General features: G+C 55.8%; 1 protein-coding gene across 3 annotated transcripts in view; it reads right to left on the bottom strand.

The window, feature by feature from the left end:
* The window catches only part of SLC8A2 (solute carrier family 8 member A2), a 30,919-nt gene extending 19,084 nt beyond the window's left edge, over nucleotides 1-11,835 (bottom strand). For 2 of the 3 annotated variants that reach the window (XM_080644533.1, XM_080644534.1), the window contains exons 1-2: nucleotides 11,701-11,835; nucleotides 5,705-6,395 (exon numbers count right to left, since the gene is read on the bottom strand). In XM_080644533.1, the coding sequence (XP_080500659.1) occupies nucleotides 5,705-6,379 (675 nt within the window). In that variant the 5' untranslated portion in view covers nucleotides 6,380-6,395; nucleotides 11,701-11,835. Of the gene's footprint in view, nucleotides 1-5,704; nucleotides 6,396-11,700 lie in introns of those variants that run through there. The other variant, XM_080644535.1, reaches the window with a different exon arrangement.
* Nucleotides 11,836-12,007: the final 172 nt, after the last annotated feature.

The following is a 12,007-nucleotide window of genomic DNA, read 5'->3' as shown; positions in this document are numbered from 1 at the left end:
CGCAGCCCCAGCCCCGGGGCAGAGCTGTGACTTCCTGCCTCCCCCCCAGCCTCCCTCCATCCCCCACCACCCCAGAATACAGCCTGGCTGGGTGCCTTTCTCAGAACTGGGCCCTTAGGGACAGGGCTGATTCTAAAAGAGGCACAGCCTGGCTCCTTCACAGCCTCATGAACGAGCTCCCATGTTTACATGCCGCCTCCCTGGAGAGCCCAGCCAGGCCCCGCTCAGATCCTGGGACGTCTGGCCCGGCCTCTGGTCCACGAGGTGGGCACATCCCCTAGACTGAGTGAGTTACGCACCGGGGCACACGACATTGTCGGCTCCTGACGTGGAAAATACTCAAAATGTGAAATTACTGTTACTGTTATCGTTATCCTTGTATTCTTCTCCTGGGCTCATTGCAAAAGCATCCACTAACACAACCTGAAAATAGCGTGTAAAGCCTCAAATGGAGCCCAGCCGGCCAGCACGGCTCGGTGGTTGAGCACTGACCTATGAAGCAGGAGGTCACGGTTCAATTCCCGGTCAGGGCACATGCCTGGGTTGCGGGCTCGATCCCCAGTGAGGGGCGTGCAGGAGGCAGCCCATCAATAATTCTCTCATCACTGAGGTTTCTATCTCTCTCTCCCTTCCTCTCTCAAATCAATAAAATATATTTTTTAAAAAGACTCAGCCCTAACTGGTTTGGCTCAGTAGATAGAGCGTCGGCCTGTGGACTCAGAGGTTCCAGGTTCGATTCCGGTGAAGGGCGTGTGTACCTTGGTTGCGGGCACATCCCCAGTGGGGGATGTGCAGGAGGCAGCTGATTGATGTTTCTCTCTCATCAATGTTTCTAACTCTCTCTCCCTCTCCCTTCCTCTCTGTAAAAAAATCAATAAAATATATTTTTAAAAAAGACTCAAATGTTACCTTCCTCGTTAAAGATAAGGAAGAAAAGCTGTCTCGCTCAGTGGTTAGAGCATCAGCCCGGGGACTGAAGGGTTGTGGGTTCAATTCTGGTCAATGTGCTTCAATTGCTGGCTCGCGGTGTTTGCAGAAGGCAACCGATTGATATGTCTCTCTCACATCGATGTTTCTCTCTCTGTCTCTCTCCCCCTCCCTTCCACTCTCTCTAAAAATCAATGGAAAAAATATACTTGGGGGAGGATGAAAAAAAAAGACAAAAAAAGATAAAAAAGAAAAGAGTAAAAAGGATTTACCATTTGATGGCCCCAGAGGTATCTTAAAAGTGAGTCTGGCTGGGAAAAGATCTTTTAAGATCCGGTCTCCACATGCCCTTGTCGCTGTGTTTGCCGATGGCGCAGGGAAAAGGCAGGACTCGGAGAGAGTAAAACCCCACAAAAGCCACCAGATGGGTTTGCGAGAAAACGCTGTGAAGTGAGCCCCTGCCTCCTGGGCGGCGAACTGGCCACTGTGTCTGTTGCGGGGGATTCTCTCTTCATCAGCGGACAACCTCAAGCCCCTCCGATTGGCTCTGCTCTCTGGAGGGAGACTGAAGGAGACCCTAGCAGGCCCCATCTGCCTTGTAGGGCACCCACAGCGAAGGGAGGGGAGGGAGACACCTCAGGTCTCGGTGGACAGGCACGCCCCCCAGCGGGGGATCAGAACTCCAGGGGTGCTTATGGGTGCCCATAATTGGGGAGTTCCAGCCGGCTGACATCCAGAGGCTCCTGGGACAGCCCCCCCGCCACAACACATGTCCTGCCGACTTTGTTTCAGAACCTCCCACTGGATATTCATGTCAGTGAACGTCCTGCCTCTAACAGCGGGAAGAACTCCACTCTGGTTTTTGTACGTGTGAGGCATGCTCCTGGGCGGTTTCATCTCCACTACAGATGCTCGTTTTTAACCTCCTGGTGACCCCTGGCGACCTGCTCCTCTGTTTGAATCCTTGCATGGAATGGTCTCTGATCTTTTATTTTTTTTTAAAGATATTTTTATTGATTTCAGAGAGGAAGGGAGAGGGAGAGATAGAAACATCAATGATGAGAGAGATCCATTGATTGGCTGCCTCCCGCACACCCCCTACTGGGGATCGAGCCCGCAACCCGGGCATGTGCCCTTGGGACCCTTCAGTCCACAGGCGGGCACTCTAGCCACTGAGCCAAACTGGCTAGGGCCCGTTCTTTTTAAGTAGATGTTGGCATGTGGCTCCCTCGTCATGACTGTTAAGCAGTCATGCGGAAGCACTTACATGTGGAAATGCACACTGTTCTATGAGAGATTACTTTCCTTTATGTCATAGTTCAGGCATTACACTGACGCGGGGAAGCCAGCAGCAGAGGCAAGTTCAAGTTCATTCATGAGAAGAACAGCTCACACTCACTCTGTCCCTGGCTGGCGGTTCTAAGCCCTTCCCCAGGTAGCCATTCAGCGGATCCTCACGCAGCCCTGTAAAGCTAACACTATGGTGGCCCTCAGATTACAGGTGGGAAACCGAGGCACAGAGCAGGTAAGGGACTTGCTGCCCGAGGTTACACAGCTAAGAAGCAGCAGAGGTGGGATTTGAACCCAGGCCTCTGGTTCCAGGGTCCACCAACTAAACTCCAAGGCTATGCCGAAGCCAATTTGGCTCAGTGGATAGAGCGTCGGCCTGTGGACTGAAGGGTCCCAGGTTCGATTCCGGTCAAGGGCATGTACTTTGGCTGCGGGCACATCCCCAGTGGGAGGTGTGCAGGAGGCAGCTAATCGATGTTTCTCTCTCATTGATGTTTCTTGCTCTCTATCCCTCTCCCTTCCTCTCTGTAAAATATCAATAAAATATATATATATTTTTAAAAAAGGAACATTGGGTATGAAGGGCCAAAAACGATTGGTTGAGCCCTGGCCAGTGTTGCCTAGTGGTTAGAGCGTCGGCCTGTGCACCAAAAGGCCTTGGGCTCTATTCCAGGTCAAGGGCACGTACTTGGGTTGCTGATTCGACCCCCAGCCCCAGTTGGGGCACATGCGGAAGGCACCAATTGATGTGTCTCTCTCACATTGATGTTTCTCTCTCTCTCTGCCTCCCTCTCCCTCCCTTCCTTCCACTCTCTCTAAAGATCAATGGAAAGAATATCCTCAGGTGAGGATTAACGACAACAAAGCCCCGGCCGGTGTGGCTCCGTGGTTGAGTGTCGATCCATGAACCAGGAGGTCATGATTCGATTCCCAGTCAGGGCACATGCCCGGGTTTCAGGCTTGATCCCCAGGAGGGGGCCTGCAGGAGGCAGCTGGTCAATGATTCTCTCTCATGGGTGTTTCTCTCTCTCCCTCTCCCTTCCTCTCTCTGAAATCAATAAAAACATATTTTTGAAAACATTTTTAAAAAGAACCAGTGGTCTAGTTCAACCCCTTCCATGGTTCAAATGTGAAAACCGAGGCTCAGAGAGGGTGCAGGCTTCGCCTGAGGCCACACAGCACTTGCGGGGAAAAGCCAGAGCCAGACTCCTCTTCTCCCTGCCCAGTTCAGCGCATCCAGGAGGATCTGGGGCCATCTTCATCTCATGCCAGCTCCTTCAGCTGCTTCACAAAACGTCCCATAATCCTGGTCTCTGTGTTCCTCCCAACAGGACCCTCTGTGGCTGCTTCTCGACCCAGAGCCGTGGCGTCTTATACCCTCTGTTCCCTACATCCGAGCCAGCTCCTTCTCAGAGGAAACCTCCCCTCCACCCTCCTCCTTATCCACCTCTCATCCGTGGTGTCTAAAATGCTATTCACAGTTTGGGTGTAAATCCTCATCAAAGACCATTTTGGAAACCTTTTTAACAGCCTGAAAACTGTGATAGTGTCCTGGCCGGGTAACTCATTGGTCGGAGTGCCATCCTGATACGCCAAGGTTGCGGGTTCGATCTCCGATCAGGGCACATACAAGAAGCAACCAATAGCCTGGCTGGCATGGCTTAGTGGTTGCGTGTCTACCTGTGACGCTCAACTTAGGATCCAGGGGGACACGGTTCTATTCTCAGTCAGGGCACATGCCCTGGTTGCAGGCTCCATTCCCAGTGTGGGACATGCAGGAGGCAGCCGATCAATGATTCTCTCTCCTCTCTCATCACTGATGTTTCTTTCTCTCTCTCCCTCTCCTTTCCTCTCTTAAATTAATAAAAATATATTGTAAAAAAAGAATCAGCCATAGCTGGTTTGGCTCAGTGGATAGAGCGTCGGCCTGCAGACTGAAGGGTCCCAGGTTCAATTCTGGTCAAGGGCACGTACCCCGGTTGCGGGCTCGATCCCTGGTGGGGGGCGTGCAGGAGGCAGCTGATCGATGATTCTCTCTCATCATTGATGTTTCTATCTCTCTCTCCTTCTCTGAAATCAATAAAAATATATTTTTAAAAAGAATTAACCAATGAATGCATAAATAAGGGAAACAACAGATTGATGCCTCTCTCTCTCCCCCTCCCCACTCCCCTAAAATAGATAAATAAAAATTAAAACTAAAGACAAAAGAAAACTGACACACTGCTCTGTACTATTGGCCATGGCAGCCGGAAGCTCAGGGACACAGTCAGGGGTCAGTCGCAGTGGCTGTCTCCCCCTCCCTCCTCCCTGTCCGCTGCTGCTGCCCCCTCTCCCCTTCCCCTCTCCGCCTTCTCAGCCCTCAGTTCTGCCTTTGTATCATCTGCAAAGAATTTTTATGCCTCTACCTCCAGATGCTTCCCGGAAAGAAACTGTAACGGGTAAAACCTGACAGATATGCATGAATAGATTACACACGTGTGAAGGAATCCTGGGTAGCCTCAAATAAATTATGCATGTGTGCAAATGAATTAGGCAGGCCCATAAATAAATTATGCAAATGTAGGCTGCAGTCTCGGGATTGTGGGAAATAAATTAGGCAGATGTTTTAAACGAAGGCTAGACAGGATGCTGGTTAAGACACTGGACAACGAGAGGCAGATGGGTATGTGAGTGTGGGTGTAAATTATGCAGCTGGGTCTCAATTTTGCCTCACTATTGGAATAAATTATGCAAAGTGGTCTTTGCTGCAGACTGGACTTATACCTGTGCTGATGTGAGTAAAAATTACAGTCAAGTGGCATAAATTATCCTAACATCAGAAATCACTCGTGAATCGGGAATGGAGGGTGCAAACCACGACTGCATGTCTGGGAAATACAGAGTTAGAGGAGGCAGATGTGGGCATGTATCTGTGTATGTCCATGGATAATTATGCAAATTGCGCCCGTTTCCCAAATCAATTAGCACTGTCAGAAAACACAAGGCTGGCTTATGCGACTGTAGCATGAACTGTGCAAATGGGGCATGTCTTATGGAAAAAGTAGAAATAAATAATGCAAAAGACAGGGAGAGCAGGGAAACGTGACCACACCTAGCAAGTAGCTGGCTACCGGAACGGCAGGATGCACTGCACAGACCACAAGGACCCCGTAGCACACGTGGCTCCCTTGTGAGAGCTAAAAGGCGCCCCTTCTGGGTGGGAATATTGCCAATGGCAACCCCCGCCCCCCCACCCAGGCAGAGGAGCCCTTTCCAGGGCCTGGAGCACCATCCAGACATGGCTTGGGAGCACCCTCGGGACTCCAGCCCCACTTGCCCTCCCTCTCCAGCCTGACGCTCTTGCTCAGGGCGTGACCCGGCGCCCTCTGGGGTCTGAGCATGCATTTCTGCAGATGCATGAACCAGCCCTCCAAGCCCAGGGCGCCACCCCTCTGGATTTTGCAGACATGCATGCACCAAGGCGGAGCCCCTGGTCCGTGCTCACCTGGACCACACCCGGGGAAAAGACGGCAAGGATGAGGTACAGCCAGACGTAGGCGAAGATGCTCCAAGAGGCCGTGACAAAGAAGACTCTCAGGTGCTTGATCTTGCGGCTCTCGCCGGCCGGGATGACGTAGACGCACACGGCAATGACCACAAACATGTTGAAGGCGGCGCTGCCCACGATGGTGCCCGGGCCCAGCTCGCCCGCCTGGAAGTTGTGGCCGCAGACCTCGATGACAGACAGCAGGATCTCGGGCGCCGAGGAGCCCAGGGCCATGAGCGTGAGGTTGGACACGGTCTCGTTCCAGATGCGGACGGTGCCCACGCTGGTCTCGCCGTTGGCCTTGGTGATGGTGATCTCCTTCTCCTTCGACGTGATGACCTCGATGGAGGCCATGAAGCGGTCGGCGATGATGGACACGCCCAGGAACATGTAGACCATGGCCACAAAGTAGACCACTGCCCGGGCCGCCTTGTCGCCCAGCGATGGGTCGTCGGGCTCCCAGACGGGCAGCAGGACCCCCGGCTGGCAGCGGTTGGAGCCCTGACAGACCTCCGTGCTGGTATCGCTGTCATTGGTGGGGGAAGGTGGCAGAGAGGGGGTCGGGGTAGCTGCCCCCGAGCATGGGGGAGCCCCCAGGAGGAGCGCAAAGCCCACCAAGGCCAGGGGAGCCATGGAGGGTGGCGGGGTCCTGCGGGGGGGGGAGGAGGAGGAAGTTTGGGTGAGAGGAGCGCACCCCTCCCTGACACACAGGAGTCGAGGCTTGTTGGGGATGGAGGAGGAGGGAGAAGCTGAGGACTAATACAGGGAGGATGGAGACCGAGGGAGGCAGACAGAGACGAAGGGAGAAAGACACGGAAAGGTAAAGACAGACGCACAGCAGATGGGACTATAAATTGGTCTAATCACTCCGGGAAACCATAACTGAACCATGTGCACACTACGACCCAGCAGTTCTTCTCCCAGGCATTACCCAGGAGACACATGTCATGTGTCCACCAATAGACTAGACACATACGAGAGTGTTTAAAAATATATATATGTATATGTATATATGTATATGTATATGCTTTATATGTATATGCTTTATATGTATACTAGAGGCCCAGTGCATGAAATTCGTGCACCGGGAGGGGGGTGTCCCTCAGCCCAGCCTGCACCCTCTCCAATCTGGGACCCCTCAGGGGATGTCCAACCGCTGGATGTCCCTGTAGGACCGGGCCTAAACCGGCAGTCAGACATTCCTCTCAAAATCCGGGTCTGCTGGCTCCTAACCACTCGCCTGCCTGCCTGCCTAATTGCCCCTAACTGATTCTGCCTGCCAGCCTGATCGCCCCCTAACTGCTCCCCTGCCAGCCTGATGGATGCCTAACTGCTCCCTGCCAGCCTGATCACCCCCAACTGCCCTCCCCTGCCGGCCTGATGGACCCCAACTGTCCTCCCCTGCTGGCCTGATCACCCCAAACTGCTCTTCCCTGCTGGCCTGATCGCCCCTAACCATCTCTGCCTCGGCCCCTGCCACCATGGCTTTATCTGGTCTAATTAGCATATTATCCTTTTATTAGAATAGATATGTATATGTATATATGTGTGTGTGTGTGTGTATATACATATACATATACATATACATATATATATATATATATATATGTAAATTTATTTCAGAGAGAGGAAGACAGAGGGAGAGAGAGATAGAAACATCAATGATGAGAGAGAATCATTGATCAGCTGCCTCCTGCACGCCCTACACTGGGGATTGAGCCTGCAACCCAGGCACATGCCCTGACCAGGAATCAAACCGAGACCTCCTGGTTCACAGGTCAGCGCTCAACCACTGAGCCACTCTGGCTGGACTACAAGCGTGTTCATAGCAACTTTACTTCTAATACCTGCCACTTTGCCCAGATGCCTGTCAGCAGTAAAATGGAGAAGCATCTCGTGGTCACACCGAGGAATATTATACAGCACTGAAAAGGGAGTGGGCTACTGATACACCCAACAACACAGACGAATCTCACAGATACCCAATGCATGAATGAGGCCAGGCACAGAAAACACAGACTGAATAATTCAGTGGGTGAGGGGAAGGGCTGGAGGCGATTCATTAGGTGATTCTAATGGTTCCCAACTTGGCCCTCAGAGCGCTCATGCTCGGAGTCGGGCTGCAGGGGGCGCTGGGGTGTCTGTCTCAGGTGGGGCTGAGAAGGGGCCGCTGGAGGGCCTGTCACCCCCCCACACCTGGTGGCAGGTGTCTCTCTCCAATACCACCAGTCTCTGTGAGGCGCATAATTCCTTAGCAGCTGTGACATAGGAACCGTTTTGGAGGTTTTGTCCTGTTTGTGGGTGTGGGGTCTCTACTATTTCAATGCCTCTCTTCCTGCGTCTGGTCCTGGGTTAGAGTGGCTGTGTCTGTCTAGATTTCTTTTAAAAATGCAAATCAGTGCACATCTCCCCACTGCTCAGAACCCTCCGTGGCTCCCTCCTCACTCAGAGCACCGAAGTCCCCTGCTCTGCCCGGCTCATACACTCTCGCACTGCCTGGCCCCCATCCCCTCTGGCCTCGTCCCCTCCTCCTTCCCCTGCTCACTCAGCCCAGCCACATCACCTCCTCGCTGGTCCTGAGGCCTCCGGGGACAAGTGCCTGCCTCAGAGGCCTTGCACCTGCTGTTCCTTTTTCCTCAGGTTCTCCTCCACATCCCCCCTCTTTCCTCAAGGGGTCCACCCTTTGAGAAGGTGTCCTCTTCTCTGAACATTTTAGTCACCATGCACCAGCCCTCTTGGGGGGACTCCCCAACCACTTCCCGGATGAGAGGACCAAGGCTCAGAGAGGTTCAGTAACTTGCCTGAAGTCCCCCAGCAACAACTCTGTGGCTCTTGGTTTCTCTTCCCAAGAGTGGCCCTGACTTCCAGCTCCTCTGCCCCACCCCTGCGTTGCCATGGTAACACAGCAACCTGTAAAAAAAGAAACTGAGAGAGGAAGGGAGGGGGCCTCCTAGCCTCCACCAACCCTGACCCCTCTCTGGCCCCCAGCCTCTCTTCTCCCAGCACCTTCCATTTTTGTCTGAAGCAAGTTCTCAGGGCCTAGCCCACAGCCTGCTCCCAACACACCTACCTCCTCACGCACGCACTCCCCGCTGGGAGCTGGCTCCTCCTGGAGAGGGAGGCAGAATGTTGGCAGAACCTCCCTGAGAAGGAGAGTGTGTGTGTGTGTGTGTGTGTGTGTGTGTGTGTGTGTGTGTAGGCGGGAGAGGTGATTCTTAAAGGGCCACCGCACAATTAGCCCCCGGCGGCAAGTCCCTTAATGATATGTCTAATTAGCAGCCCCCTAATTAGCAACGACTTAGGCATAATTACAAACCCATCAGGATCCAAAGCAAAGACTCACGCTCTTCTCCGCCCTCCCCCCCCATTCCCCCCCCCCCCCCTGCTTTCAGGAGGAACAAGGGCCACCTGGGAGCCAAGCCTTCCTCTAAAAGCATCTCACTCCCTCTCTCGTGGCAGGGCCATGGCCTGCGAGCTTCCCTCCAGTCCAACCACCTGTCCCACCCCCTAGTCGCCAGGGAGGCCAGGGCCAGCCCAGGGCTGCCGCGCCTGCTCTCCTTGCCCACAGAGCAGGCTGGTTCAATGCCTTTCCCTCAAAAACCTGGTTTCCTCTCACGGAGGCCTCGGGGGAGGAGAGACAGCACAAGATAAATATTTGTGAAATGAACAGCCGGGAGGTCTGCGCTCTGTGGCTGGGGACAGCTGAGCGCCCCTCCTCTGCCTCCTGCCTCTGCTTCTCTGTCCATCAGCAAACTGAAATCTAATCTGGGCTGAGAATCCAGGGGCGACAGGATCAGGTTGAGGCCAGGGAGGGAGCCGGGAGGGCAGATGGCCGGCCCCATCTCCGGAGCCATCTCTCTTCTCTCTCGTGGGCCAGCGGCCAGCTGGGTCAGTGGTGAGCACCCCGCTTTTGCCTCACAGGCCTCTTGGGACCTCAGAGACCTCCTCTGCAGAATGGGACTGCCAGCTTGAGGGGGTCCAGTCTGGAGTGAGCGGAGGGTGGGGCCTCTTCCCTCAGGCCCCGCACACTGGTGAGGGCAGTGGTAGTTCCCAACTGTGCTTGTGGGGGGCAGGGGGTGCCCACCACCCTTCGCACAAATGTGCAAGGTGGGGACCCAGGCTTCGAAATGTGCACATTTACTGCTGCAGGTTGAGCCATGTGATGTGTCAGCCTGTGGATCACACACATGTGTGCGCACACACATGCACACACACACACACACACGGTGAACCATGCGATGTGTCAGCCTGGGGATCACACACACGTGTACACACACACACAGGGTGAGCGTGTGATGTCCCAGCCTGGGGATCACACACACGTGTGCACACACACACACAGGGTGAGCGTGCGATGTCTCAGCCTGGGGATCACACACACATGTGCGCACACATACACACACACACACACACACACACACAGGGTGAGCGTGCGATGTCCCAGCCTGGGGATCACACACACACAGTGTTCGTGGGTGAACTGGAGCCCAGGAGGGAGAGGGCTTGGCCAAGTCACAGCTTCAAGTCGGGCAGAGCAGAGATGGAAACTCATCTCATCCCGCCGGACTCCTGACCGGGTGCTCTGTTAACCCAGCCGGAGCCACGTGGCACCTGGGGCCTCACCGCGGCCCAGCTGGGCTGCGGACTCAGGCTCACCCTGCCCTTGTCCCTCACTCTAGCCCACTTTCTCTGGGGCCCCCTCCCTCCAGGAAAGAAGGTGCCCTGGCCAGGGCCTCAGAAGGGCCCTCCCGGACCCACCAGGGGCGGTAGGGGAGCGTCTGAGCTCCGTCCCACGGACCGCGGAGAGATAGTCTGAGGCCGGCACACCATGAGCGGATGGAGGTGAGGCCGCAGGAGGGACTGGCGTGGCCGGACCCAGGACCTAGTGCTATGCCTGGAGTAGGAAAGGTGCCCAGAATGTGAAAAGGCTGAACTGTGAATGGACAAATAGCAAGAGGTGTGGAAGTTAGACTGTAGGCAGGACTGGCCATCCATGGGAAGAGGAATGGGGAGGTTGGGCAGAAGGGCTGGTTCCGTCTGCACCACACAGGGCGCAGGCTAGACGGCAAGGACTGGCCTCAGAGCCGGAAACAGCGGCGGAGGAAGGAGCTCTGTCTCCAGGGGAGGAACGGGAAGGTGGGGAGTTGCGGCTGGGAGGATGGGAGGGACCCGGGCTGAAGAAGGGAGAGGAGTTTGGGGGACTCCTCGCCTTCTGGGGGAGCCCACTCTGCAGGGCGTATCTTCTTCCTCCAGGTCTCCCCCTGCCAGGGGCGGGGACAAAGGTGTGTAGGAGAGCCAGCGAGCGGGCCACCGGGGAGAGGAGGGAGAGAGACGGGCAGACAGACGCCTAGACAGATGGAGAGAGAGGGGAAGGGGCAGGCAAGAAGGGGAAGGCCCCTGACAGCGGAGACGGAGACAGAGACAGACCGAGGAAAGCTGAGACGGGAAGCGCACAGATGGCGAGGGAGGACGCGAGAGGAGCCTGGACTTATATAGAGGCAGCGCTGGAGGCAGCGCGCACCGGGCACAGAGGGATCGCCAGGAGCGTGAGACCGAGACAGGGATGCAGGGACGGACTCAGAGAGGCAGCGGGCTGGCCGGACAGAGACCCCCAGAGGTGCAGGCAGGAGAGGAGACCCAGACACAGGAAGTCGCGGGCGGGGAGAGAACGTGGGTGTGGGGGGTGTGTGTGCTCTCGCCCCTCGGTGCCCAGGAGGCACCCCCTCCCCAGCCCGCCATACTCCCCGGAAGGCAGGGGGGGCTGAGGATGTTGGCTGCTGGCGGCGCCCCCGCCCCTTGGAAAGGCCTGGGTATCCCCACCTGGAATGTGCAGCCCCCCAGCCGCCATCGACGAGTTCAGGGAAAAGCGGCTCCTGGCTCCACAGACGCCCCCTCCCCCAGGCTGGGGAACTCCGTCCTCCCCCCACGCCCCCACCCAACTGGGGATCTCTTACCTGCAGCCACAGCCTGGGAAGGGTCCCCCCAGCCCTGGGTTGGCAGTGGTGGGCGAGTCTGCCCGACAGGGAGAGAGAGAGAGAGAAGAGGGAGAGGGAGAGAGAGAGAGAGAGGAGCTGGAGACTGAGAGGGAGAGCCAGGGAGAGGGGAGGGAGAGGGGATCGAGGGAGGAGAGAAGGAGGGGGGAGGGACGCGGGGGAGGGGAGGCTGGAGAGGGAGGGAGGAGGAGCGCTGGAGAGGGGAGGAGGAAGAGGCGGGGAGAGGGGAGGCGGCCAGGCGGGGGCGGCTTGGGGAGGGGCCTGGCGA

The sequence above is a fragment of the Plecotus auritus genome, assembly GCF_963455305.1.
Source record: "Plecotus auritus genome assembly, chromosome: 10".
NCBI lineage: Eukaryota > Metazoa > Chordata > Mammalia > Chiroptera > Vespertilionidae > Plecotus > Plecotus auritus.
This window is presented reverse-complemented; position numbering and strand designations above follow the sequence as displayed.